Source organism: Gopherus evgoodei, chromosome 16, assembly GCF_007399415.2.
Source record: "Gopherus evgoodei ecotype Sinaloan lineage chromosome 16, rGopEvg1_v1.p, whole genome shotgun sequence".
NCBI classification, from domain to species: Eukaryota; Metazoa; Chordata; order Testudines; family Testudinidae; genus Gopherus; species Gopherus evgoodei.
The window spans coordinates 8241639-8268432 of record NC_044337.1 but is presented as its reverse complement, the minus strand read 5'-3'; the positions used below and the strand labels follow the sequence as shown (position 1 = coordinate 8268432).

Here is a 26794-nt window from a genome sequence, read left to right as displayed (position 1 = left end):
GGTGCTGTACAAACGCAACACAAAACATCCCTGCTCCAAAGAGCTTGCAGTCCAAGTAGACGTAGCCCTGGCCCTGCAGAGAGACAGGCATCATGAGTTCCGTCTCTCGTGCTATGTTACAAACAGGAAGGTTTCAGAAACTTCCGGAGTATAGACACCCTTGTGATGTTTGTTGCTGATGGATATAGTGGGTAGGGTCGCACCCTCCTTTTTGGGCTGCTGCCCGTGACTGAATCTTGGAGACCTTTAAGATTCAAGCTAGGTTTGCATTGTTTCCACTCTGGCTGATATTTTTCCAGGGTGGGGAGGAGCATTTGGGTTTCAATTCTTCACCCGTTCAGTGGTGCCACTCATCCTGTCTGCAGCTCAGACCTGTTCCCACTGCAGGGGGAAGAGAATGTGAACTTCAACCATAAACAAAGAGCCAGAGACAGGAAATACCAGGCTGTGCGAGGTTGGAAGCCTTTGGTTAGAAGAGGGAAGGGAAATCGCTCCTTCTGGGCCTATAATTAGGCTGGGAAGGATTAGTTTTGATTTCAGCTGATACTTAGAAATGAGTATCCATATTAGTTTGTCTGAGTCTTTTACTAGCAGGAAACAAACCAAATCCTCAGATATAATGTTTGGAAGTGGTGTTTCAGAAGCCGAATTGCACCGGATAATGCTATTTGATTAGAGCATTTAGCGCGTGCTCGCTTGGTAGATTTTAATTATCAGCAAGCATGGGCCCCGCTTGTCTATCTTTTAACATCCCCTCGGTAAATTTCATTTACCTGTCACCCATTTAGAGTCTAATACTTCCAAGACTGACTGTAACAAACCTGGGGCAGGATGAATGAGGATGGGCAGGAGAGGGGAATTTATACGCAGGATAAGATCACACTGAGAAGAATGACTCTGTGTTGCAACAACCTTCCGGCTCCAGGTGGGTTAAGCAGTGGGTTAAACTTCTGCCATTGCTCACATAGTTAAGCGTGATCCCTCTGCAAGCGCATAGATGCCGCTGCTCAGGATGGTGCTGCATAAACACGTGGGGAGAGCCGTGGGCTTTGCGGGGACCCCAGGAGAATCTGGTCAACAGCTTCCGAGTTCTAGACTGAAATGAGATTCGGGTGTGGTGGTCTGGACGCTGGGGCAATTTGTCTCTTGTACACATGCCACTCCACCTAAATCAGGACTGCCAGGGAGAAGATGCTCATGTGGTCAAGGCATAGGATTGTGGGTTGGAGGATCTGGGAGCTTTCCTTTTTCTCTGCCATAGACTTGCTGTGTGACCTTGGGCAAATCTCTCTCCCACTCTGTGCCACTTTCCCCCTCTGGTAAAGTAGGGGAGAACAGCCTTGTGGGGGGCATTTGAGGCCTGTTTACATGGTACCTTCCCTCCAACGACCTCCAGGCGCTTCACAACTCTTCATGAAAGGGTGGAGTATGCGTTAACCAGGGGCTGGCTTGTGCTCCGGGCCTGCAAAGCATGTGCCCATCGTGGCAGGCTGCAGCAGCTTTGGACTATCTGGTTACTGTCTTGAAAGTGTCTTGTAATGGTCGTTAACTCAAGTGAACACGCCATGGGAAGTAGCTCTGCTGGGCCTGAGTTCCCCTCCCACAGCAGTGATCCATGTGAGAGCCTGTTTAGAGAGCATTAAGACTGGCACAAGTCGCAACCTCTGCTCTAAACACTTCAGTGTGTTTGTATTTTGTTTATCCAGAGCTTCCTTCTGGGGAGGCGCTCTGGGACTCTTCCTGAGCCCCACCACTGCCACTCTGTGGCCACGAAATGGGGATGTTCTGGAACAAAATGAAGCACGTGGCTTGATGGCCTTTGTAGCCCTACCAGTGCAGTGCTCTGGATCTGGGTCGCTCGTTCGGTCACCTCGGCTGCCAGCCCAGCCCATGTGCCGACACTTGCTCTCCATGGCATTGCAGGGGATCCTGAGGGCTGCTTTTTTCTTCCTCTGTAGCTGTTCAGTTAGTGCCAGCCATCTTTGTCATCTTCTTGTAACAGCTCTGTTAGCGCAAGAGCCTCCTTCTCTGCAGCCAGACCGCCTTCCGCTCCAGAACAATTGCCTTGGAGAGTCAGAAGAGCAACCCAGTACATCTACTGTAACTTCACATGGCTGCTGGAAACCTCTCTTCTCCCTGGCCTGGGCCTCCTCATTTCTCTCTCCCTCTGTCCGCCTCGCCTGGCTCTGGAAGTGGGGTGTTTGCAGTAGCTCTGTACAGCGCTTGGAGGCACAGTGTTCTTGATGGGAAGGATCAGAAACTCGCTGTCAATATTGGTGAGCTCCCGTAAGGGAAGTGGAGGCTGGTAGGGCTAGCCTGGCCTTTGGAGTTGACGTGGCGGGCTTTGTACCTGTCAGCGTGTGTGGCAGTGCAGGTGAGAACAGGGATGTGGCAGTGCAGCCTCGCTAAGTAACGGTAACTCAAAGGCATGCCCAGAGGATCATGCACATAGCTGCTGTCCCAGTGAACAGGCCTTCTGTTCCTGAGTCCTGCTCCTGTTCCTGCAGTCTCCTCCCTGGGACCTGGATTCAGAACTAGAGGTGGGTCCCAAGGGGACTAAGTAACTTCTCTGGACGCCTACACCCTCTCGTGCATGCTTGCCCGCATGGTAGGAATGCTGGGGTCTCTGGGGAGAGCTCACAATGCTAATTAACTGGCAAAGTGCAGCCACAGGAGGTGTGAGTGAATGAGGTGTCCAGAAGAAGACAGGGAGCCCAGCCACGGATGCTGGGCTCAGGAACCAAAGGCATCCCACTTTCCCGTTACAAGATAACCTCCCTGACTAGGTCTACAGTAGCCTCTTTTCCCTGAGATTTCCAGCCATTGCTGTTACCAGGGCCGGCTTCAGGCAACAGTGAAGGAAGCAGGTGCTTGGGGCGGCCAACGGAAAGGGACGGCACGCCTGGGTCTTCGGCAGCAATTTGGCAGCAGGTCCCTCAGTCCCTCTCAGAGGGAAGGCCCTGCCACCGAATGCTGGAGCCGGCCCCGGCTGTTACCAGCACTGCCCTGCTGATGGGAGCTCTCCTGAGAGCTGGTTCTGTAAACTCTTTGGAGCTGAGACTGTCACTGAGTTTGTACAGCACCTAGCACAATGGGGCCTGACTTCGATTAGGAGCAGCTAGGTGCCACCATAACAAAGGCTCAATGACAGATGGCATCGTGATCGCTAAACGCCTGCTGCTTTTGGAGCCCTGGTCATCGCTCATGCTCACTGCTGGAGTCGTGACGGTGAGTAAAGTCTAGGATGGACAAGACAACTGTATGTTCCACCCTTAATAGAGAGAGAGAGACACCACACAACTGCGATATTGGTGGAATTCACCAGCCTTTCTTTCACTGATTCTGATATGGGGTGAAGGGAGCTGGGGTTGGGTTCAGGTCAGGGTGGAGGAGGATTTTTTCTTTTCTTCAGGAGCCCCAAGTTCTTCACAAGCACCGAGTCAGAGTTTGATCAGGTTTACGTTGGTGTAAAGTCTCCACAGAAGTCTATGGACTTACACCAGTGAGAGAGTTCAGACTCGAACCCCAGATAAGCACATAGTGCTGAGCGTCCAGTACTGTAATGCAGCCACCTCTGGGGTGGAGGGCAACCACGTAATGGCACACTGTACACAATCTCATGGGGAAAGGGAACATCTAGCCCAGGTGACTCAGGCACACGCCTACTCTTCTAGAAAATGTTGTGGCATCTTTAATGTCGAGTGTAGAGCAGACAAGACACACACGTAACCTGCGTGGTATGTATCCAGCTCTGGGTGTTAGCCTGTCCCGTAGCAGCAAGGATGTCACAGTAGAGGGTGGTGCAGGTGCATGTTACAGTCTGCTCAGTGGGTGTGTTAGGCAAAATAAACAGGGGATGAATGAGACCCCTGTGAGGAACGAGGCCCCGGCATTCACAAGTGCTGGGTGCATCACCAAACGTGATACACCCAGCCCTCCCAGTGAGTGCCGCTTAAAGGTTGCCTGTGTCATAAATCCCAGCTAGCGGCTGTGGAATGTCTGAGAAATGGAAACGAGTCGCAGAGGTCAGGGACATGGTGTAACTTTAAAACCAGATGGTTATATAAATAGGACATTCCACTGCTGATCTGCTGCGGGGAGATCAGTTTAGCTTCTCGCAGTTGCTGCAAAACCTCCAGCCATACCAGGTTCCAGAGGTGATTGCTGGCTTGCACAGCCAAATCTTTGGCCTGATCCTGAATGGTGCTGAGTAGCCATCATGCTCATTGACTCGAGGTGCAGGGAGATTAACCGCCGGTACTTGGAGCAGGGTATGCGATCAGCCCTTCCTATGCTGGGGGCAGAATCTTCAGGGCTCAGCACCCACAGCCGGGGCCAGGTTCATTGGCACACTGCGTGCTGAGCGCACTCTCCAATCTGGCCCTGATTGGAGGTGCTGAGCCCTTGGAACTCTGGCCCCACAGGTTTGGACCACTTGCTGCTTTGGGAAAGGCCGGCTTGTGGCTGTGACTTGGCTTCCAGTTAGTAGCCTGGTTCTATTCTGAAGGAGCGCTGCAAGGATGGGACCCCTCCAGGAAGCAAGAGGATTTTGTTCACGAACAAACCCTCAGTTCTTCCTGCCAGGCACCCATAGGAGCATTTTGAGTTTCTCAGTGCTGTCCGCCTTCCAGCCTGCTTTTGATATCCTTGCCTGGGCAGCCTGCCAGAATGACGGTGTGCCTGCGTAATAAGGCCCTGTGGATTAATGTGTCTCTGGTTGACACCAAGGCCTCGCTAAATGGAAATCTCAAGGAAGGGGGTGGAGAGGGGAGTGAAGCTGAGCTGTCTTGTCCTGAGCTTGTAACTTGCTTTTTAAATTCAGATTAACTCCGAGATCTCTGCTCAGTAGCTCTCAGATGGGGGGTTGGGGGTGGGGGGGCATAATAGGCAGCCAGTGTTTGCCTGAAAGCCTTTTCCAGGAAGGTGTGGGGTATGAAGTGACTTCTGCTGACTCACCAGGGCTGGTGGTTTATTACTTCACCTGGATAATAAAGGAGTGAGGATCTAGGGTATGAGCTGAGCGGTCCTAAGAGAGGAACCCTAGGAGCAGTCAGGGGCAGGAGGTTTGAGCTGAACACACAGAGATAAAGTTTATGAAGCCAGTCCCCAGCAAGGGATCGAGTTTGGACTCTGCATATTGCGTCCTGTAGTTGCAGAGCAGGAGGGAAAAGGTATCTGCCCCTAAGTGGAAAGCAATAATGCAAGACGTGATGAACATGCCATGTAAAAGTAGATGGGTAGGGGGACTGCAATCTGAGAGCAGGGCTTCTCAAGACTCTGACCTGGTTTCCTTTAGAGACGGGCTAAAGCCATGTCTACTGTGCTCTGCCCACCCAGAACGCTGCACATAATGTTCGTAAAACGGAACAGATTGCAGCTGGCTTCATCTTTAATACAGAGGTGCAGTCTATGGATACTACAGGTTCCAGCCTGCAATGATCAGTCTTGATTCAACAGGCATTTCACGCCAGTCAGCGCTGGAACGTTATAGCGCAGAGCCCTCGTGGGCCGTTGCTCGGTATTAAAGATGACATCTGCTCTTGTAGTCTCGTGGTATTTCAGTTTCTGATTGGGGTCGTGCTGTAATTGTCTCCCTTTATCACGCAAGCCCCTGAAAATCAACTGCAGTACAGAGAGTTGGACTTGTTGGGGTCCCTGCGGAGCCCCAGCGCACAGTGTTAGTCATCGCTGCTGTTGGCTGGTTGCCTAGGCTGCCTGGCTCCATATGTCTGAAGACTTGCGACTAGTGATGGCAACTTGTGGGCAAGAGGGTAGAGAGGAAGTAGCCAAACTGAGAGCTGGACAAGCTTAGGTGTTGGCAACATGAGACGCTACGAAACCCTGCGCCACGCTGCAGATCTGAGGAACGCCGCTCAGGCCTCGCTAGTCATCCAGGAGTCACTCCCTTGTATCTAGAGCTTAGAGACGCTTTACCAATGTGGGCAAGCCAGCCATGCCCTGCTCGTAGGATAATGGATGATGGGAAACTGAGCAGAAGCAACCTGTGCCCAGATGCTGTGTGCATGTGAGCGAGCATGTGCTGTGAGTGTCAGACAAACTGTTCTCACTAACAAACGAATAAATACGGTGTCTCTTGCTGTCCCTTTTCAGCCTCCTTGCTTGCAATCGGTCTCTCAAGGTGATATCACCTGGCTGCTCTTCTCCCCACTCCCCGGAGAAATTCCCTTGCTGAATCTCTGACCTCTCTCCAGAACTCCCTGGACACGCCAATGTATTTTTTAACTTCACAACCTGGCTTCCTCTTCTGGCTCATACCGGGATGGGGAGAAACTCATTAACAGTGGCTGGATTTTAGGATTATAGGTCGTAGGAGTTGAGAGAAGAGGAAAATCTTGATCTTGGCAAACACCTGCGGAGTCTACTCCCCCTGCAATACACTGAAAACAGAGACCTAGGAAGGCAGTTGCCAGATAGTCCAAGGGAAGTTGATGTCCCGTTTGCCTCTGGAAATTGCCTGACTGGCTGGTGTTCCCGCTTCGATTGTGCAGAGACGTCCTGACTCGGGGTCAGAGGGTCCAATCGGCAGTTTGGCCAGTAAGGCTGGTGGGGCTGATGAGCTGTAAGCGCTCACCAGAGGCGATGGCATGTTGTCATGCGGTGCCCGTTTCCAGCAGTCGGCAGAGTGGTGCAAACTGGAAGCACAGAAACACACTAGGCATTGCTAGATCCTGGGCCCTTCCAGCACTTCCTGCTTAGGCTGAGATTCAGCAAGGTCTCCGGTCTGCCCGCATGTTCTCTCAGTGAGGGGAAGTATGGCGTAGTGGTTAGAGCCCAGGGTGGCAATCAGGAGCTGTATGTTCCGTGTCTAACTCAGTGACTTTGGGCAAGTCTCTTTAGCAGGCTCTCTCTGCCTCAGTGTCCCCTTCTTCAAACCTGGCTAACACTGAAAGTGCTGCCCGGCTCCGTATTTGCAAAGCGCTTGGAGAGCCTCAGTATTTTGGGGGCATTTGTAAATAATTAAAATACTGAATTCTTTGTTCTTCCTGACAAAGCAGAGAAATGAGTATCCCTATAAAGCCAGTGGAGGGACCTGGATTTGACGATACCGGGGAATGGATGTGTTTGGACCCCCCCCACCCTAAATCCTTAAATATGATCTGCCCCCATCATTCAACCACACCCTCCACCAGCCGGCTTACATGGCTGGTGTCGCCTCCGCCTCTTTCCTTCCCCTGTTCCTGGTGTGGGTAATGCTGTCTCATCGATAGTGCCGTTAACTACCTCCTGCAGGTTAATGTGTTCATTCTGGCAGGGGGAGAGGGGGCAGAGGGATGTCAGGCCCCAGGAGTCTCCTGAATCACCTGTTAACAGTGTTAAATGAACCACCACAAAAATATTTAAAGGGTCTGTTAGTGGGCCGCAGCACCTCTTGAGTCATTATGGTAACTGGCAGCTGCAGGAAGGCGGATCAATTATCCTTCAGCTGTTTGCAGCAGCTCATTGTTTGGTTGGTTGGTTTATTTTATATAATAAGCTTGGTGTTCCAGCTGATCCCCTGCTCTCCCGAATGTAAACTGTCGAAGCACATAATTGCACTGCTGTCTCTCTGCCCAGGGACAAATGCCTGCCCCGGCTGGACAGACGCTCCATGGAGTAACTTGCACTTATCTAGGGCCTTTGATCCCTCAGGATCCCAAAGCACTCAAACCATAGACTGCTTGGCTGGGTCAGTTGGGGCAGGAGGAAAGTGGCGGCAAACTGGCGTTTGGCATGGGCGAGGGGATTGTTGGCCAAGGACCCCAGGGCAAACTTCTGCTGTTTACAGATGATGCTGTGAGAGCGTTAGTTCGCGTGCTCAGCAGGCAGGGATGCTGGTTGTAAGACGTCCTCTGAAGGACGTCTGCACCGTGTGAACTGCGCTGACTCTCCTTTAGAAAAGAGGAGAGTGTAGAACGTGGGGTCCCAGGAAATCTGGGCATTCCAACTTCCTGTTGTTCAGGAGAGTGAGCTTACCCTGATGTGGGGTGACTACTATGGCTCACGACAGGTTTAGGGAGACTGGAGTAGCTATTACGGAGTAATCCCTCCACACTCGCTATTCTGCTCCAGTATCCCTGTGTAGACAAGCTCTTGGTCATCTTCTATCACAGGCCACATCTCTGGCTTTTCATGACTTGGTGGCATTTTTTGGTCAAAGACTTGCAGGAATCTATAGCAGGTCACCACAGGAGGTGGCAGATTTGCTTTTCTGCTTCGAAATGAGGTGCTGTCTCATGCTTGGGCATAGTGGACCGGGATTTGTGTCCCTGTGACCAGCAGCCACTGGAGTCTATGGACACTGACTGGCTGTAACAGTGACTCATGTCCTGTGGCAGGGTCAGTATGTGCTGATTGCAGGGGCTGCTGTTAGTGGTCTCCTCATATAATCCCAAGAGGACCAGTGATGTTAAATGGGCTGTGACTACTTTAAAAGCAGGTGTCCAGAATTTTGGGGTTGCAATAAAAGCCATTGCCCATGGCCCCCTCCTCCCCACTCCTTGGCTTCTGCTTGGTCCCGACGAGACCCCTATCTCCCAGTGCATCTCTGAATGGCGGTGGGTATTGGATCGCTCCATGGGGAGGGAAGGGCAGGGCTGCCCACATCTGGTGGAATGTGGGTCTCTTGAATGTAGGCCAGAAAGTGCTTCTAGTTGTGAGTAATCTTTGGAAGAAACAATTCATGAGGAACTGATGCTAGGACGTAGCTCTCAGATCCTTGGGACAGCCTCTCCTCCCCCAGGGGCTGCCTTGATTTCCATTGCTTGGAGTCTGACGTGCTAGTCCTGTAGGCCCTGTTTCAGTTCTCGGTGGTTAGCATTGAAACCCAGCTCCTTTCTCCAGGGGATCTGGTACATCAACCTCAGCACCAAAGGGTTTGTCTGAACATTGTATCCATCTGGGTCTGGCCTCAGCCTGCACAAGGCATCTGCTGTAAATAAACACTTGGTTTTTAAAGAGCCACCACCGATGTGCATCGCATTCACGCCACACCCTGTGAGTGCAAGGCTGATTTCAGAGGGGCTCTGCAGCTCTGGCTATGGGGCAGTGCTCTGAGCACAGACTGCGACAAGCCACCCTGCTAGAGAAACGTACTCACTCCTAACTACGGAGGCTCCACCTAAAAGCTTCTCATCCCAGTACCTGCATGGGGGTGTGAGAGATCTTGTTCGGAGGGTGTATGCAGTGGGGTGTTCTCGCTGAATGTCCTGTTGCATAGTCTGTGTACCAGACCTTGGGTTTCCATGCGCTTCTCTCTCCCCTTGGGCTTTTAATCCTTGTTCTGTCGAAAACCCCACTTGTTTGCCTTATGATTAGCTTACCATTAATCTACCGACCTCCTTGAATTCGTCACCTCCTTAACTGTATTTTCTACTTGCACCTTTTTTCCAAGTACCTTGGAAAAGTAGAACTGCCTGATGCTTTTTTTTAAAATTGAATTAGCCAGTCTATTTACTGTTGCTATAAAACTCTGGATAATGACCCTAGAGGGAATGTTGATTATGGGAAACAGGACTCCTGGGTTCTTTTTATGGCTCTGCCTTGGTCTAGCTGTGTGACCACAGGCAAGTCTCTTTAAGGGACACTGTCAAGTTAACAATTACACTTTTATCTGCCATTTTATACCTAGTATTGGTACAGGAAATACCCAGATTACTAGAACTGAAAGAGTGAAGGAAAACTTCTGTCTCTCTCGGTGGATGCTGATCTGGTTTTGCCCGATATATTTTGCCACTCAGTTTACCTTGTTGTTTGTTCCCACTGACATGTGACACACCTACAAGAAAGTTGTTTAAAAAAAACATAGTGAATATATTAAAAGGCTGGGGAGAGAGAAAGATTGTGAGCAGCAGTAGCATGCAAGTTGGTGTTACTTTTTAACTTGCTCTGCCTCTGAATGGTGGTCCAGTGGTTAGAGCGCTAGCTTGGGACTCTGAAGATCCTGGTTCAATTCCCTGCTCTGCCACAGACTTTGGACAAACCACTGAGGTTATGTCTACGCTGCAGTGTAAGTCCAGGGTTTGAACTGAGGCTCAAGTGTAACACATTGCTTTAACTCAGGGTCCCAGGACTACACGGGGGTCCAAGCCTTAGTCAAGCTGGGACTCAGGATTCAAACCCTATTGCTTTGCAGTGTAAATACAGCCCCTTGGACTCATGGTCTGGGAGTCTGCCAAAAGTATCCCATAGACCAACTTGTTGTCCTCTGGACAGTCAAGTTTTCCCAGGCTGCACCACAAACAAAGGGCTAGGGCTGCCACATTTTTTGGAGGATGCAAGGAAGTCTGGGATAAGGGTGATTGGACTTGGGCCTGCATAATACAGTGTAGATGCTGGAGCCCCAGGTTGGGACCCAGGATTCAACACTCCCTAACTTGGGGTTACAAAGGAGCATAGATGCTCAAGCCCTAGGTTAACAAACCCGTGATCTGCTAACTTGAGTTCTAACCTTGAGTTTACCGTGCAGTGTAGACATCCCCTTTACAGTGATCCCTTACTGTAGGGTTAACTCGGGTGATCAGCAACTGAGTCAGCCTAGTTTAGGTGTGAGCAACCCCCCTGCAAAGCCATATCAGTTACTGCATCCTCACTGGTGCTTTGCTTCCCCATGTGTCACTAGGACTGCTGGAGGTATATCCCATGGTGCTTTGTGCTGCAGTCATCTGGGCTGCTGTATGATTCATTCCCAGTGAATTGTGGGCGGACTTGTCTGTCCTTCTGGACACAAGGGGGGGCATTGCAGGAAGGCATTGGTGGATTATCAGCATTCAAATGGCTTAGCCTGAGTCCTCACTGCAAAGTGGGTACTTCACTGCCAGCCAGAGGGAAAGTGGAACCTGAGCTCTAACCTGCACCCCCAGCCAGGCCAGCTAGCCTGCTTAAAAGCACCCCTAAACTCAGCGGACAGGGTTTTGTGTGTGGCAGGAGCCTGAGTTAACTCTGCAGTGAAAACATATCCTTAGTCTTTGTGCCTCAGCTTCCCATCTGAAATATTACTGGGGGGAGGCAGAGTCTGTGGATTTAGATCACTTACGCCTGTGTAATATCTTCCAAATACTGATCCTTTTCGCTGACTTTCATTGCTGAAAACTTGGCTACAAGACTGAGAGAGAGACACTCTCCACAAGAAGTGCTTTTTGCTCTTGTTTATATTCCATGGTCATAAAAATTCCCTTGAGACGTGAATTCTCTCGGATCATTGGGCAAGTCTGTGTTTGGGTTCACATAACAAGTTCTAACACACAGGAGCTTTCAGGGCAAAAAGCTTAGAAAGTTGAAGGCCGCCTAGTCCAATGGATGGGTCTTTGTCCAGACTGGGACAAGGATGACCTGACTCCTATTCTCACCACTGACCTGCTGTGTGACTGTAGGCCACTAATCTGTTCACCTCCAATGCTATGCCTTACGCAGTTAGATTATAAATCCTTCTGGGTAGGGTGTGACTGTTTCGGGGTACCCAGGATTGTGAGTTCCTTTGCTACCCCCTGCCTCCAGCAAAAGGGCGTCTTGCTTGTGCTTTGCTGGGTGTCAGTTCCGTGATACCACTAGCCTATTAGTCGTGCAAGCACACTCATCTGAACTCTGCCAGCCCTCACTTTGCTTTGCAGCTTGGCAATAGGTGCGCCCCGGTCCCCGAGACACTTTGAAGCATTCCCCTGTGGTGTTCAGCCGCTTATCCACCCAACACTCTCACAAATGCCAGGTCTGCAGTCCTCAAAAGAACACTGTACGCACTAGCTTGTGTGAATCAACTCAGGATCCAGCACCTTGGTTAATATCACAGCACTCAGATAATATTGATAGTGAAAGCCATAGGTTTATTATCAAAGACTAAAGAGTCAGGTGATAACGAGTTGGGAAAAAAGGGTTACTTATAAAACTAAACCATAATGTGCTTTCTAGAGATTAAACTTAACTCACAAGTTACTCTCTTATCTAAAGAAGCTTATCCCACCCTATGTTTGCTGCAGCATCTTCAATCAAGCTGGCTGAATGAATGAAAATGCACTGCCCATTTATGTCCTAGGTGTAGGATGAGGAGTGTCATCTTTGCCATCTATTTATATCCCCGAAGCTCATTGTCCTGTGCTCAGAGACAGGAGAACACCCTGGGGCTTGTTTTGCCTCTGTGCTGCTTCCTTGTTGACTTCAATAACATCCTATATAAATGGGTATTCACTGTCCTAGTTTACGATGTTTAATTTACATCTGACAGAGACAAGTGAATAAACCTCTCGTGTAGGAGTGAAAACCAGTTTCTCTACTTCTGCTGTGATAAGAATCTAAGAACATCTTTTCAGTATATATACACATAACTCCTTATATAGTATCTCTGGATACATTTTACAGTGTGACCCTGACTTTCCTTGAAAACCTCACATGATATTCTTTGGTGAACCAGAATGTATGGACTCGAATCGGCATATTCTTGTAATGTCCTTGCCAGTTGGCATTAAGGGGGTTGTGGGTCACATAGGGAGAATTTCTTGCTACGTGCAGTAATATGTGATCTGTATTGGGGTCTAGGCGCTACTGTGATACAGATCAATAAGTTGAATGATGCGCTTTTCTGGAGCGGGAGGGGGATTGTAATGAGCATGAGGATTCTGAAGGCAAGTGTGATGTATGAGGTGTTCGTTAGCACCCTCTGGACTCTTCCAGCTCTAGACTTTGGAGTATTTCTCCAGACAGAGAATCAAGAGACTTGGGATCTAATCCTGCCATTGACCTGCTGTGTAACCTTGGGCAAGTCGCTTTGCCTCTCTGCTGCCACTTCCTTGTCTCTAAAAAATGAGGATCACGTTTACCTAGTTCTTGAGCTATAAGTAGAAAACGCCATGCAGTATAAGAGCTAAGCATTTTTTGGCATAAGGGCCAGAGGCCAGATCCCTAGCTGGCGTACGTGGTTTGGCTCCCCTGAATTTGGTTTCTCCAATATACCATCAATTCTCCTTCCTCCTCCGCTCACTGTGCTATGTCTCCCCCCTCTGTGCAGGTTCCTCTGGAGGACCGCGTCATCATCTCGGGGAACCTCTTCCAGTACGTGGAGGAAAACAAGAAGTGGCGAAACCGCTTCAGCATTGTGCCACACAACTATGGCCTGGTGCTATACGAGAACAAACTGGTGAGGCCCTCACTGCTTCTCCACCCCCTCCCCTTCCCTCTCTGCTTTGTGGTGGGTGTGTTTGTCCAGGAGGCCTGTTCAGCACAGGTAGCACCTGCCAGGGAATGTACCCCTTAAAAAAGCTCTCCTCCTGCCAAGGAGCCTTCAGCAACAGCTGTTCAAACAGCTCTTGCACATGAATGACGCTTAGCCAGTTCACTCAGTGCCCTTAGTGTTTCAAAGCAAGACCTCCTTGAGCACGTCCGCTGTCTCCAGTTGAGAAATGGACTTAAGTAACCAGGCTGGCGTCACAGAGCTGGGGAACTGAAGGGAAGCTTTGAACAACTTCTTGGCTTCCTTTGGCTGCTGCACCAGTTGAAAAGCAGTCCTGAGCACTGAGACACTCCCTCGCCAATGGGAACGGCTGAGCTTGAGATGTCGTGTTCCCCTGATGCAGCAGAATGCCCTGGAGCCCACTAATCTCCAGCATGGGACATCCCCTGCAGGGAGCAGTCTATCTTATTGCACTTCTGTGGGAGATGTATCAAAGACAACCACTTCCTTTCCCCCATCACAATCCTCCAGCAAGGTGCAGGCACCTGCCGACCTGGTTACCGTTCAAACCAGTGAGTATCCCACAGTCACAGTAGGTTCCCATGCACATGCACCCACGCCACAAGAATCAGATGCTAGAAGGTCTGTATGGGTGAGCCTTAGCCTATTAACCCCTGCCAAAAACAAGGGTGAGGAGCAAGGCACAGGTCTTGCCTTACAGAGTTTCCGAGACATGAGCTTGTTACAGATCCTGGATTGAGCAGCTTTGGGAACTGCTCCCACAGACTGACTCTTCTTCCTCTCTAGGCCTATGACAGAGGGATTCAGCCTCGAATAGTCCTCAACAGCGCCGGCTACAAAATCCTCACCTCGCTGGACCAGTATCTTGAGCTTGTCAATAGCAGTTTACCAGGTATGTCCACCCTGTTGATGACCCAATCTCCCAGGTGCTCTGCATGTTCAGGTGCAAAGGGGGAGGGTGGGATAACGGAGGACTAGAATAGGTGATGTACGTTGGCCACTCTATTATTCCAGGCTGGCTCACGTCTGTGTTTCCCTTCTCCTGCTATCCCAGAATGCTTTTCATCATCTCTACGACAGGAGCTGGAGGCGGACATGGATACATATGATCTTGGTCCCCTTTTGTCCCTTTTGAGCTCCTGGTGTCAGTGTTCTTCATGAGGAGAAATAGAGGAGCCGGAGAGGTGGCTCCAAAGGAAGTGTGGGGGGACACAGTATAGGTAGGGAGGAGTGAAAACCTCTGGTGTCCCTTGCTGTACCATGAAGACATGAACACTCCTTTGCATGGCATAGGCTCCCTCCCACACAAATGCCTTCTCACCCTCCCTGGCTCTGCTCCTTGAGAATGCAGTTGGGATTGTTTCCCCAGGGCCCCTGTTGTGCTGTCTCTGCTCCTTTCTGGGAAGGGAGCCTGTCACTTCTAGCCTCTGCTCTCCAGAGCCAGCCACTTGATTTCTCTGAAACCATTTCCCTTAGCAAATGAGAAACCTCTCTGGCCAACTCTCCTCCTCCCGCTCTCTTGTTTGGAGAGCTGTGAGGGGGCTGGGGGGGCAGGGCTGATTTTCAGGGGCTCAGTGCCAGGTTTTCAAAAGCGCTTGGGTGCGGATTGGCAGCTGAGCAATGCTGAATATCTTGATCACTGTGAGCTCGTCCCCTACGATCTTGAAACAAGCTGGCTTTGGTTGGCTCAGATGGGGCACCCTGCTAGCCACCCCTTGCAGCATCGCTGGGCGGTCCTGGTTCTGGTTATGTGTGTGGATTCCCCCCCTCCACACACACAGAGATTTTTAAAACCAGGTTAATCTTTGGTGATTTCTAAAACCACATGGAATGACCTCGTTTTTAAGGAGCAGGCCTGTGGGATTGGGAGTTGGTAGAAACCCTCCCCGTGCCTTGGCGAGAACACGTTCCCTTCCCACTCCAGGGGCTCTTTCCCAGGGGAACACCTCTCTTCAGAGCAGAGCTGCTGCTGCAGGGCACTGAATTCGGGCCAGTGATCGACCCCATGCGGATTGAAAATATGTCCCTAAAACAGGTGGAGGAGCTGGTAGTTATGGGGCCAGGACCCTGGGCTATATTGCCCTTGCTGTGGAAAGTGTTCGCGGGTTGCATCTAAATGCTATGTTACAGAGACCGTGCATACGTGCTCCCAGCCCACAGGCTGAGACCCTCCCGTCCTCTCTGCAATGTCAGGCAAGCGCTATCCCCACGGGTTTGACCTTGTTGAAGAGACTCTTAAATGCCCCAGCAGAAAATCTTCTGGTAGGTTGGTTTTCTTTCTGCCAGATGTGGGTGCTTCCCCTACTGCTTCCTTCTCCTCTGGGACGCTCATCCTTAACAAAATCTGGTGATCTCAGGTGGGAATGCAACGTGCCCATCATCCATCCCTCTGCAGCAGCTAAAACAAGTCTTCATGTGATCTGTCATCCAGTGGCACATGCCAAGGGCCCTTCAGCTGCTCCTTCAAGCTCCCTGCAGCTGTTCCTTTTGGCCACTTCACTCGTGCTTTGCAGTGGAGCTGCTCCCTCGGTTTTGGCCTGTCACTCCCTACTGCTTTTCCAGTGGGCAACCACGTTGCTGTGATGCTCCCTGAGAACAGGAAGGGTAGTCTGGGTCACCACCTCGACTTCAGGCAAAAGGGAGGTGGGGGATGGTTTGGGATGTCTCCAGAGCTAGTTCTGGAGCACATAGAGACTGAGGCAAGTACATATCTGAGAATCAGAGAATATCAGAGTTGGAAGAGACATCAGGTCATAATCTAGTCCAACCCCCTGCTCAAAGCAGGGCCAACACCAGCTAAATCATCCCAGCCAGGGCTTTGTCAAGCCTGACCTTAAAAACCTCTAAGGATGGAGATTCCACCACCTCCCTATGGAACCCATTCCAGTGCTTCACCACCCTCCTAGTGAAAAAGTGTTTTCTATTATGCAACTTGGACTTCCCCCACTGCAACTTGAGACCATTGCTCCTTGTTCTGTCATCTGCCACCACAGGTAATTGAAGGCTGCTGTCAAATACCCCCCCTTATTCCATCTTAGTTTGGGGCAGCCGGTTTAGGAATGCCACTGACTCTGGTTCATCAAAGCTCCAGTGGAGCTGTTCTGCAGGCAGGTCTAGATGGAGGCCTTATTGCCATGCCCTTGACTAGGTGTGAGTCCCGTGCCTGTCCCGGGAACACGAACATCCCCATTGACGGCTGGTGCCAGCCCCCTGGGCTGGGGCTTCTCCTGCCAGCTGATGCGACACAAAGACCCAGAATAGGGATGCAACCAAATGGTGAAAGTGGAGGCTGGAAGTAACGAGATGAGAGGAAATATTCCCCCTTGGATTAAAATGCAGCATGATATGGGCAGGGCTTTGTGAGACTGAGAGAGAATCTGGTCCAGTAGCAGCACCCACTTAGAGCTAACTGGCCTCTTGCCGGTAGTCTCCACAGCGGCTGAATGGCCCCTGGAGACTGGCCTCCCCTTAGGTCCCATATGACGGGTCTGGGTTGAGCCCCTCGTAGTGGGGCAATGCAGGAAGCCACTCTGTGGTCAGGCTGTTGAGGGCATCCATCTCCATGGCACTCATTCTGATACATTTCACCCATGCCTTGCCTTTGGATCCAGAATGTGGGCTTCCTGCCTGGCCAGTTCCAACCAATGTTAGCTCAAGTCACGGGCGTGTGCTGGAATCTCTTTCTTCTTTCATCAGGGACAGCCCCCAAATCCGGCAATGCCCCGATCCTCAAGTGCCCCACCCAGTTTCCTCTCATCCTTTGGCACCCGTACTCCCGTCACTACTACTTCTGCGTGATGACTGGGAAGGAGCAGGACAAATGGCGAGCGGTGTTCCAGGACTGTGTGCGTCACTGCAACAATGGTAAGTGCTGGGCTTGCGGCCTCCTACCGAGAGATTGGACGTTGTGCACCTTGGTCTCCTCCTTCCCTGTCCCCTGCCCCCGGGAAGCTGTGAATGTTGTGGTGTTACTAGCAATACATGCAAGATCAGAATTATTCCCTCCCCAAGTGACGTCTGGCCCCGAGAAGCGATCCTCTTAGGAAATGCCGTGGGGGCGGGGGGATTCCAGGCTTCTTTGTGTCTCTGCTGTTTCCGTGTCAAACAGGCTGTGCTTAAAAGCACTTTGTGTTTGCTAAATGTCCGTCCTGCGTGTGTATCCTTGTGCGTGTGTTCAGTGCGCAGCGCATGAGGTTCTGGGCCACGACTGGCCCTCCTGGGTGATACTGCAATCTAAATAAGTAATCCTGAGAGCTGAGTCAAGCCGGGGGCTGGCTTCCTCGTGCTAATAAAGACCCTTCCGGCCATGTCTGTGTTCAATCTGTTGGGGCATGCTTGCAGCCCCGGTGGTGTAAGAATTTGAACTTACTGGGTCATTCTATATGGCTGCCCAACACTGCAGTACCTGAGCATCCTCCGTGTAAAATCGAGAGCCGTAACCAAGCCCCAGTTGGCTCTATGGAGTCTCGGGTTCCTCTCTTCTAGGGTAAAACTTTGCTTGAGGGAGGGTGGTGGGATGTTTTTGGTTATTGGACAGGAGGGGGTTGATCCCTGAGCCCAGAGGGAATCGATCACTCTCCCCCATAGCTGCATTGGATCTGCAGTGCTAACAGAAGATGAAAGGGGGCTTGGGGGAGAGATCGGGTAAGTCGGCAGATCTGGCACAAGTTAAACCTGGTATCTTCACGTGAATGTCCCCAATGATCTTGAGAAAACACCTTCATAAGCAGAACTGTTTCTGAAGGGAATGAGCTCCTTCCAAAACTGTCACTTAGGCATCAGAGCCTGGCCGGCATGTTCCTGGATTCTTCCAGTTGCCCCGTGATAGCAGCTTGTATGTGCTGTTGCTTTGGATGAAATGGCCATTTTCCCACTTGAGACAGAGTTGGATGGGGGGGCGCTCGTGGCTCAGGATTTAGCAGGATCTCTGAAAGCCTCATTAACGGAAATACACTTTACGTGAGAGCCTGGCCTAAACAGTGACACTGATAGGGGCCCCTTCTTACTCATCTGATCTGCCACTGGCTATTAAAAGCCACCTCTGCTGACTCGACTGGCTACAGTAAGGTGGATGGGATGTTACTACTTTCATTCCTGTCCGCTCTGCAGAGTTAACCCTGCTTTGGGAGAGCAAGCTGGATTCATGCAAAGCCTGAATGGCTTCAGATGGCAGAATCTCATGTGCTTTTCATGCTAGAAAAGACCCAGCTTGGCTCTTAGATCTCAGACTGAGTTTGAAGGGGTGGCAGTTGAGACACCCACCTTTTCACTCAGCACTTTTGATCTGAAGTTGGACACAATGAAAGATCCAAAATCTAGGTGGCAGCCGGTGAGATCCAGAGGGTGAGGATGAAAGGCCAGGGCACAAATGGGGCGGCTACCCCGTTGTTACCAGAGCCCCACAATCACTAGGACCTTGAGGGCCTTTTCAGGGTGTATTGAGCACAGCTTAAGGCGTCTGCAAACTAGACCAGCTGCCAGAGGTGATGCCAGGACTAGGTCCTGGAGCATCCCGTGCTCAGACAGGAGCCGAAGCACATGGAGTTCTGCACTTCATTGTCCAACCAGCCTTCTTTCCCTTGGCAGGTGACCTCAGGAGCTGTGGACGGGGTGAGAGTCAGAGGAGAAAGCAGGACTAGTTGGCCTGCCATTGTCTGGACTCTAGACTGTGAGGATGTTTTCAAAAACAAAACAAACAAGCAAACAAAAAACAACCCTGTGAGGTCCAGATAGTGAATGGCACTGTTAAGCGGGGGATAGCTCAGTGGTTTGAGCATTGGCCTGGTAAACCCAGCGTTGAGTTCAGTCTTGAGGGAGCCACTTAGGGATCTGGGGCAAAAATCAGTACTTGGTCCTGCTAGTGAAGGCAGGGGGCTGGACTTGATGACCTTTCATGGTCCCTTCCAGCTCTATGAGATAGGTATATCTCCATATATATAAGCATCAGGGTGAGGAATCTGGTGGGTGACTTGAGGGAGAGATTCCTTCCTTCCTTCTTTCTCCTCAGAACCTGACCAGCTGGTAAGGCCCTAGGACCTCTTCAAGGAGAGTTTGGGGGCCCATAGATACCTCTGCTCTTCAGCGCTGACTTTGGAGTGAGGCCTGTGATATATGGAGTTCAGATCCCAGAAAGGTTAAAGTGCAGGAGGAGAGAGACTGACTTGCACTGGGTGGGGCTGGGCGGCGAGGAGGTAGACTGAAGTCCTTGGCTTACAGTCCAGGAGAGAAATGGCTTGGAGGCGCCGCTGGCTCTGTGCTCTTTCCTGGAACCCCCTTGCATGTGGCGCTTGATTGAGCCTGTGCTGAGGGCCCATCACCCAGGAACTGAGAAAGGGGAGCCAGAGCTCGCTGCGAGGGAGTTTAAACACTCCACGACAAAGCGTTTCAATAGCCAACAATGTGTGGACCAGCCAGGAAAGCGCTTGTTAAAGGCAAGCCGCTCGTCCAGATTTAATTATTATTTTTCTCCCTCAAAGGGGTAATTAAACTGATCAAAGCTCAGTCTTAAAGAGCCACTTTCCTGTCATTTACCCCTCCCCACCCCACCTCCTTGCTGTCTCCATGCTCTGACAGGGTGTCGTGGCACTTGGCCTCAGGGGAGGGGGAGTGGGAGCTGGGTGGGCTGGTGGTTGCTGGGAGGACTGGAAAGGCAAGCAGAGAATCAGTGTTACTGCGTAATTGAATTAGCTGCTGTCAGGAGCAGCTCATGCGCCTTTCATGAGCCTTGAAGCGTTTTACAGCCCTGCAATTTATGCACAAACGGGGATTAACGTCATCTCACCCTCGCAGTATGGGTGTTACATCGATACCAGCAGGGGCTGCAGGCCAGTGAGCAGAGAGCACCATATTTCCGCCAGTTAATGTGAGGAGGCCAGCCAGGGAGGCAGAACATTATCCTGCTTTGCGATAGATCAGTGGTGCCTGAACTTTTCAGAGTTATGGCCCCCTGGAGCCAGGGCTGGGAGCGGGGCTGCGGTTCCCAGGGGCAGGAGCAGGAGCAGGGACGTGGAGAGGGATAAGGGGGCTGCAGCTGGGGTGGGTCTGGGATTGGGACCACGTGCAGAGCCGCAGCCAGACCACGGTCAGGGCTGGGAGCGGGGCCAGAGCAGAGCTGGGAGTGGTGTCGGGCTGGGAGGGGCTCCCTTCCTGCCACTAGTGGGGTCTGACCCGGGACTCGCCACACCCCCTCCAAACATTCCTCCGCTCCCCACAGCCTGGGCAGCTCTGCTATAGATCGTTCAGCCAGAACCAGTGCCCCCTACTTGTAAACCTTGCTCAATTCTTAATGACCACTGGTGGTCAGGGCCTCTGTTTCTTGCCTCACACACAAGTAGCTACCTCCAGCAGCACTGTGCCCTTTAGCCTCATGGTAGCCCATATAAAACTCTCTACAGAGCTGTCAGCCAGCCCGGTGCTGTCCCGGTTTTACTCCATGAAGGTTTTTATACCATCACCGTAGTATCTGAGCGCCTACCAGCAGTGCAATAAGTTATGTGACTACGCATCTGTCACGTGTTCGTTCTGTTGTCTTCTCCACAAAGGGAGAAGTGTGTGTAGTGGAGTGTCTTGTTTTGGTAGAGGGTCTCTTGGTGTTAAATACACCCATTGCAACGTGTTTATATGGGAGAGTGCCAGGACAGAGAAATGCGCCTGGTGATGGTCCCTGACCCAAAGAGCTTCCAGTCTAAACTGCAGGAGTGTTCCCATTGTTTCAAACAGTTGCCCACCTCACCTGAGGTCTGGCTGTCAGAGGGCTGCAAGTAACATCTCTGTACTTGGAGCGAGATTCGCACCCACCTCCAGAAGTCCTGAAATTCCCCATCACTAGGAGAACTGTAACTAGGCCCTAAATAGCATGAATTTGATTTTAGCTGTTTTCAGCAGCAGAGGACTCCTCTCAGCGGAGCTCCTGGACAGGCTGGGGAGTCGCACGCAGGATTCAGACACTTCTTCCCCTTCCAGAAGATGGTGGGCTGGGAGGAGCAGTACGGCCAGGCCAGGAGGGGCGCTGTGGCCTGGCCAGTGAGGAACTGCACTGGGATCCTGGTGATCTGGGCTCTGTTCCCAGCTCTGCCAATGACCTGCTGTGCAATTCTGGGCAAGTCACTTCCCCTGCCTGTGGCTCTGTTTTTTCCCCTCCCTCCCTTTGTCTGCTTAGATTGTCCGCTCGTGTAAGCACGGTCTCTTATGCACAGCGCCTAGCACAATGGGGATCTCAGGACGGCCATGATACAACTTATGAAATGACTTTGTCCAACCGGCCCCCACAGCAAACGGGTGCTGGAGCTGAGATTAGATCTCCCAGGCCTGTGCTCGGCCACCAGTGCACTTGCTTCTGGGCTCACGTGAGAGCTACTGCAGGTCTGTCTGTCTGCCAGTTGCCAGAACAAAATTATCAGCTTTCCAGGCTTAGCTGAACAAACAGGCCCCTATCCCTTTAAGACCTTGTGAGTTAGATTTCAACTCTTGTAATCCTCACTGGTGTCTCATTGCACTTGCCTGTGATAATCTGCCAGGAATGGAGGTGCTCAGAGCAGCAGCTCCTCCTCCTCCTCTCCCTGCTCCCTTGACTCAGCAGATATTAGCTGCTTTTTAAAATTTCCATCCCAGCTCTCCACGTTCATGCTCCAACAGGCAGAGCTTAGCTCCGTCACAGGCCTCTGCAGGTTGGGAATGGGGAGCTGGCAGGGCTGTGCGTGGGGTGAGGCCCTGCTGGCATAGGCACACTATGGGATTTACATGCATCTCTCCACACCGTTCCCGCGCTCACCCTCTCTCTTGGTGTTTCCTCCTGGGGCCAGGCTGGAAGTTGCTGCTCATTAAGCAGCTCTGCAGGGGGAAAGCCATCAGTCACACCTAGGGTGACCAGGTGTCCGGGTTTCCACCAGAACACCTAGTCGGAAAGGGACCCTGGCAGTGCTGCAGTGCTAAGGCAGGCTAGTGCGCTGAGCCCTGGAAGCGGCCAGCAGGTCCGGCTCCTAGGCTGGGGGACCATGGGGCTCTGCGCGCTGCCCTTGTCCCAAACACTGGCTCCACACTCCAGCCAATGGGAACTGGGGTGGGGGGGCGGTGCCTGTGGGTTAGATCGGTGCATGGAGCCTCCTGGACCCCCAGCCTACTAGCACTGGACCTGCTGGCTGCTTCCAGGGCATGCACAACGAGATGTCAGGACAGGCAGGCAGCCTGCCTTAGCCCCGCTGACTGGGAGCTGCCCGAGGAAAGTCCACATCCCAACACCCTACCCTAGCCCTGAACCCCACCCCCGCAAACCTGAAGCTCCCTCCTGCACCTCAAAGCCCCCATCCCTGGCCCCAGCCCAGAGCCCTTATACCCTCTGCACTCCACCCCCTTTCCCCAGCCCCCACCCTGAACCCTTCAACCCCAGCCCCATCCTAGAACCATCATCTCCTCCTGCACCTCAACCCCCTGCCTCAACCTGCAGCCCCTCCCACGCTCCGAATCCCTCAGCCCCAGGCTGGAGCCTCCTCCTGCACCTCAACCCCCTCATCCCCAGCCCAGAGCCCTCACCCCCTTCCACACCCCAATGCCCACCTCAACCCGCAGCCCCCTCCCACACTCCAAATCCCTCAGCCCCACCCCCCAGCCTGGAGCCCCCTCCTGCACTCCAAACCCCTCATTCCCATCCCACCCCAGAGCCTGCATCCCCAGCTGGAGCCCGCACCCCATCCCACACCCTAAGCCCCTGCCCCAGCCCAGTGAAAGTGAGTGAAGGTGGGGAGAGAACGAGCCACCGAGGGAGGGGGAATGTAGTGTGCAGGGGGCAGGGCCTCAGGGAAGCGGCTAGGGTGTTTGGTTTTGTGTAATTAGAGAGTTGGCAACCCTTATCACACACACACCACCCTGGAATTCCTTTCCCACCTAGTGCTGTTCTTCATGCTCTGCCCAAGTGACAAAGGCCCTCAGTTCCCTGGTATCTCTCAGGGCCCTAAGCCAAGGGGGAAGTGGAAGGGCAAGAAGGGAACATTGGGGAACTGGCCAGGCAGGTGCATTGCTGTCTTTGTAATCAATGCTCATTAATTGCTGTGCTCAGACAGCTTGATACCACCTCCCTAGTCCAGCGCCACAGTGAAGAATTTCCATCGCTGGTGGGTACGTAACTGGGCTGGTGGTGGAGGCGGACAGCAGGCAGCGTTTTATAGATTCATAGATTCTAGGACTGGAAGGGATCTCAAGAGGTCATCGAGTCCAGTCCCCTGCCCTCATGGCAGGACCAAATACTGTCTAGACCATCCCTGATAGACATTTGTCTAACCTACTCTTAAATATCTACAGAGATGGAGATTTCACAATCTCCCTAGGCAATTTATTCCAGCATTGTCCTAGGTCCAATCAGCCTGGCCTACTTCAAAGGCGAGGACCATAGGGTTCTTCATAGGGTGACCAGACAGCAGGTGTGAAAAATTGGGATGGGGGTGGAGGTAATAGGAGCATATACAAGAAAAAGAGCCTAAAATCAGGACTGTCCCTATAAAATTGGGACATCTGGTCACCCTTGTTCCTCATAGTGCTTGGAGATCTCCGACGACCAGACCTAGTAAATTTGTATTCTGAGCAAGGGGCTGCTGGAGCTGCAGACTTAGGATATAGGCTTGGACTACAAGGCCTTGGGCCTGCTCTGATTTAACCCACAAGCCCATCCAGCTACATGACCTGGCGTTCGTTCCCCTGTTCCGCACGCATGCGCACACCCTACATTATCCTGGGCTTTTACCACTTTCCCTTGATTTAGGGGAAATTGCCAACCAGACACAAAAACATAACCGGAGAGAGACCAAGATCCATAATTAGCAGCTGCTAATGAAAGAGGAACTGTTCCCCATTAGTAACGATGAGGGGATTTTTTTCTTCAATCATTTATTCCACCCTGGTCTGGGCAATCTTAATAGAAACAAAACCAACCCTTTGTTGTGAGGCAGCCAGCAGTAAGATCCTGGCTGAAAGGTGGGGAGGGGCTGCTGGCAAACTTGTCTATAGAACTGATTTTTTTTTTTTTTTGGCCTGAAGCATTTTTTGTCCAAAAATGCAGATTTGTCAAGACTGAACCGTCGTGCAGGAAAGGGTCTGTTTTAATGAACTTCCTTTAGTTGAAAAAGTTGGGAAATCGTCTCTTGATGCTTTTTAAATAAAAAAAAATCCAGTTTTCTGGTTTCAAAAACTGCTTTTTGTTCAGAAATTGAAGCTAATTTACAGCAAAACAAAAATTCTGGACGTGAAAGGGTCAAAACCAGGGTTTTTTGTAGAAATGATCTAAAAGAAACCTTCTGATTAACCTCAACAGAGTTTCTTAGGATTTTTTCATTTGAAAATTTTTGATATTTTTTGCTTTTATCTGCATCTGTGGCAGAGAAATTTTCAAAATCTCAGATTTTTGTGAGATGGGGGTGAAAAAACCCACCTAGCTCTGCTCAGCCATACCCCCCATCAAACCTGTTTCTGGCACTTACAAGGGCAGGAGGGTTACTTACAGACCTCGGGCTGCAGGAGAGGGTCTGTCTTACTCCACATTTACTTAGCTGCAGCCAGAGCTGGCCAGGGTTGGGTGCCGGATAAAAAGGGACGTTTGCCATTAAGAGGGTCCCCAAACCAAGTGGTGTTGCAACCTGGTGTTTGGATTGCAGTACCACGCAGGTTTGACCGGGCCGTCCTTTTGTCCTGTCATGATAAAGAGCCACTGGGCCAAATCTGAATGTGTGGCATTGTGCCCTGGTGCACGGGGCCACAGCACCATGTGGGTTTGGGGGGCCAAGCCAAACCTGAGTGGCATCGACACCATGCGCCAGGTTGCAGAGCGGGATGCTGGGGCTAGCCCCGCGGGACAGGAGTCACCAGTGTATGGTGTGTGCTGGGTAGTCTTTCTCTGCAACTCCCCTGCCCCTCCAGGTATCCCATCAGCAGTAATGTTTTTGACAGTGCAGGGGGAAGTGGTCTCAATTCAAATTCTGCTCCAGGCTCCCAGAGGCCTTTGGGTGGCCCTGGCCGCAGCAGGAGTAAAATCTGTCTGGAGGTGGGAGCTACCCAATGGAAGGGGGATCACTTTTACCCAGCATTCTTTGGGGCGAATGAGCACATTCTACCTGGAAGGCTGCTGCTGCTTAGAACACAGCACTTTCTGAAGAGGTGCTGCACATGCTTCCTCAGCCTCGTCCAGCTTTCTGATGCACCGTGTCCCTGGCTACTCCATTCCTGGTCAGATTGCCACTTGCGCTCACCTGGGCCAAACACCCACGTGGGGGGAGTAGGCGGATGCCTGTCCAGCTTGCTTCGCTGCTGATCTATATTGTGTTGTGAACCTCAGTCACTGGAAGGGAGAGGCTAGTTAGTGCATTACCCTGCTGTGTTGCTGTTTACTCTAAACACCGTTACAGGTGTCCTGGTTTGGCTGTCAGGCAGAAATCACCAGCTCTGCCTTGACCTGCTCTCCTCTCAGACCGTCTTTCCCCAAATAGGCTTTGGAACTAGGAAGTGCCTGCCCTGAAAAACTCTGGTGTTAAAGGGGCACACGTTTAAACATGCCACAGCTGCATTGGTGACCTGGCTTTATGACAAATAAAACCAAAGATTCCAGTAACAGAACGCCTTTCTAAAGGAGATAGCCCAGGACCCCCTGGGGAGGGTCTCCGGTCAGTTCTCTGCAGGAGATCAGACAACATGATTATAATGGTCCCTTATGGTCTTAAATCTTTTAGCCGCGTTTCAATAAGATTATCTTGAAATTCCCTTGATTAAAAACTGGACTTGTGGTTCCTCATGTTTGTGCTGCCCACGCTCCAGAGAAATACTCGGCACACAAGCAAAAATGCCTTGTGATTTTTTTTTCCCCCTCTTAACTGCCAACCCATCTCGCGCTTCCTGGGGTGCAAATATACAGCTGGGTTCTCCCTGGCTTACAGATCGCAACAGAGATTCTGCAGTAGCTGCTTAGTTAGCAGTTTTGGTGTCAGATGCGTGAGTCACATGAGCATCCGGCTGGCTCTTCCAGGCACTGCAGGGCTAACCGGAATGAAAAGTAAATAAACTGGTTTTTGCAGGTAGGTCTGACACCCGAGGAGTAGGATGCATTGAGTACTTGCCGTTTTTACGTAGGGACTTTTAAATTAAAGTCAAACTTTAGAAATGATGAGGGCCAGTGGAGTCTAACTTCAAAGATTTTTAGGAATTGTTTTTGCTACTAAATTAATATAAAACTGACCCCTTTTTGCATTCTTCCGTTTACAACAGTTGTTGCTTCAAAACACTTCGAAGGAATTTGCTTTCGTTTGCTCTGAACTGTTTCAGTGGATTTAGCAACACCCCCGCCCCCCCCGGCCCCAGTAGTAACAGTGGAACAGGCGCCTGGCTGTATCATTGCAGAAGATACTGCAGCTGTTGTGACCACCCAAAGGAATAATCTTGGCCTGAGCATTTCTTGGTTGCTTATAATAAGAGCGTCACCCCGATATCACAATGCCTAGGGCCCTACCAAAGTCATGGTCCATTCAGGTCAATTTCACGGCCATAGGATTGGAAAATTGGTAAATTTCACATTTTCTGATGTTTTAAATCTGAAATTTCAGGCTGTTGTAACTGCAGGGGAACCAACCCAAAAGGGGGCCACCG

At 51.3% G+C, this 26794-nt stretch overlaps 1 protein-coding gene across 1 annotated transcript in view; it reads left to right on the top strand.

The window, feature by feature from the left end:
• Window positions 1-26794, top strand: part of NIBAN2 (niban apoptosis regulator 2) — a 100857-nt gene that overhangs the window by 49025 nt on the left and 25038 nt on the right. Inside the window, exons 3-5 of the mRNA XM_030535855.1 lie at window positions 12995-13123; window positions 13964-14069; window positions 16874-17041. Coding sequence (XP_030391715.1) covers window positions 12995-13123; window positions 13964-14069; window positions 16874-17041 — 403 coding nt within the window. The remainder of the gene's footprint in view (window positions 1-12994; window positions 13124-13963; window positions 14070-16873; window positions 17042-26794) is intronic.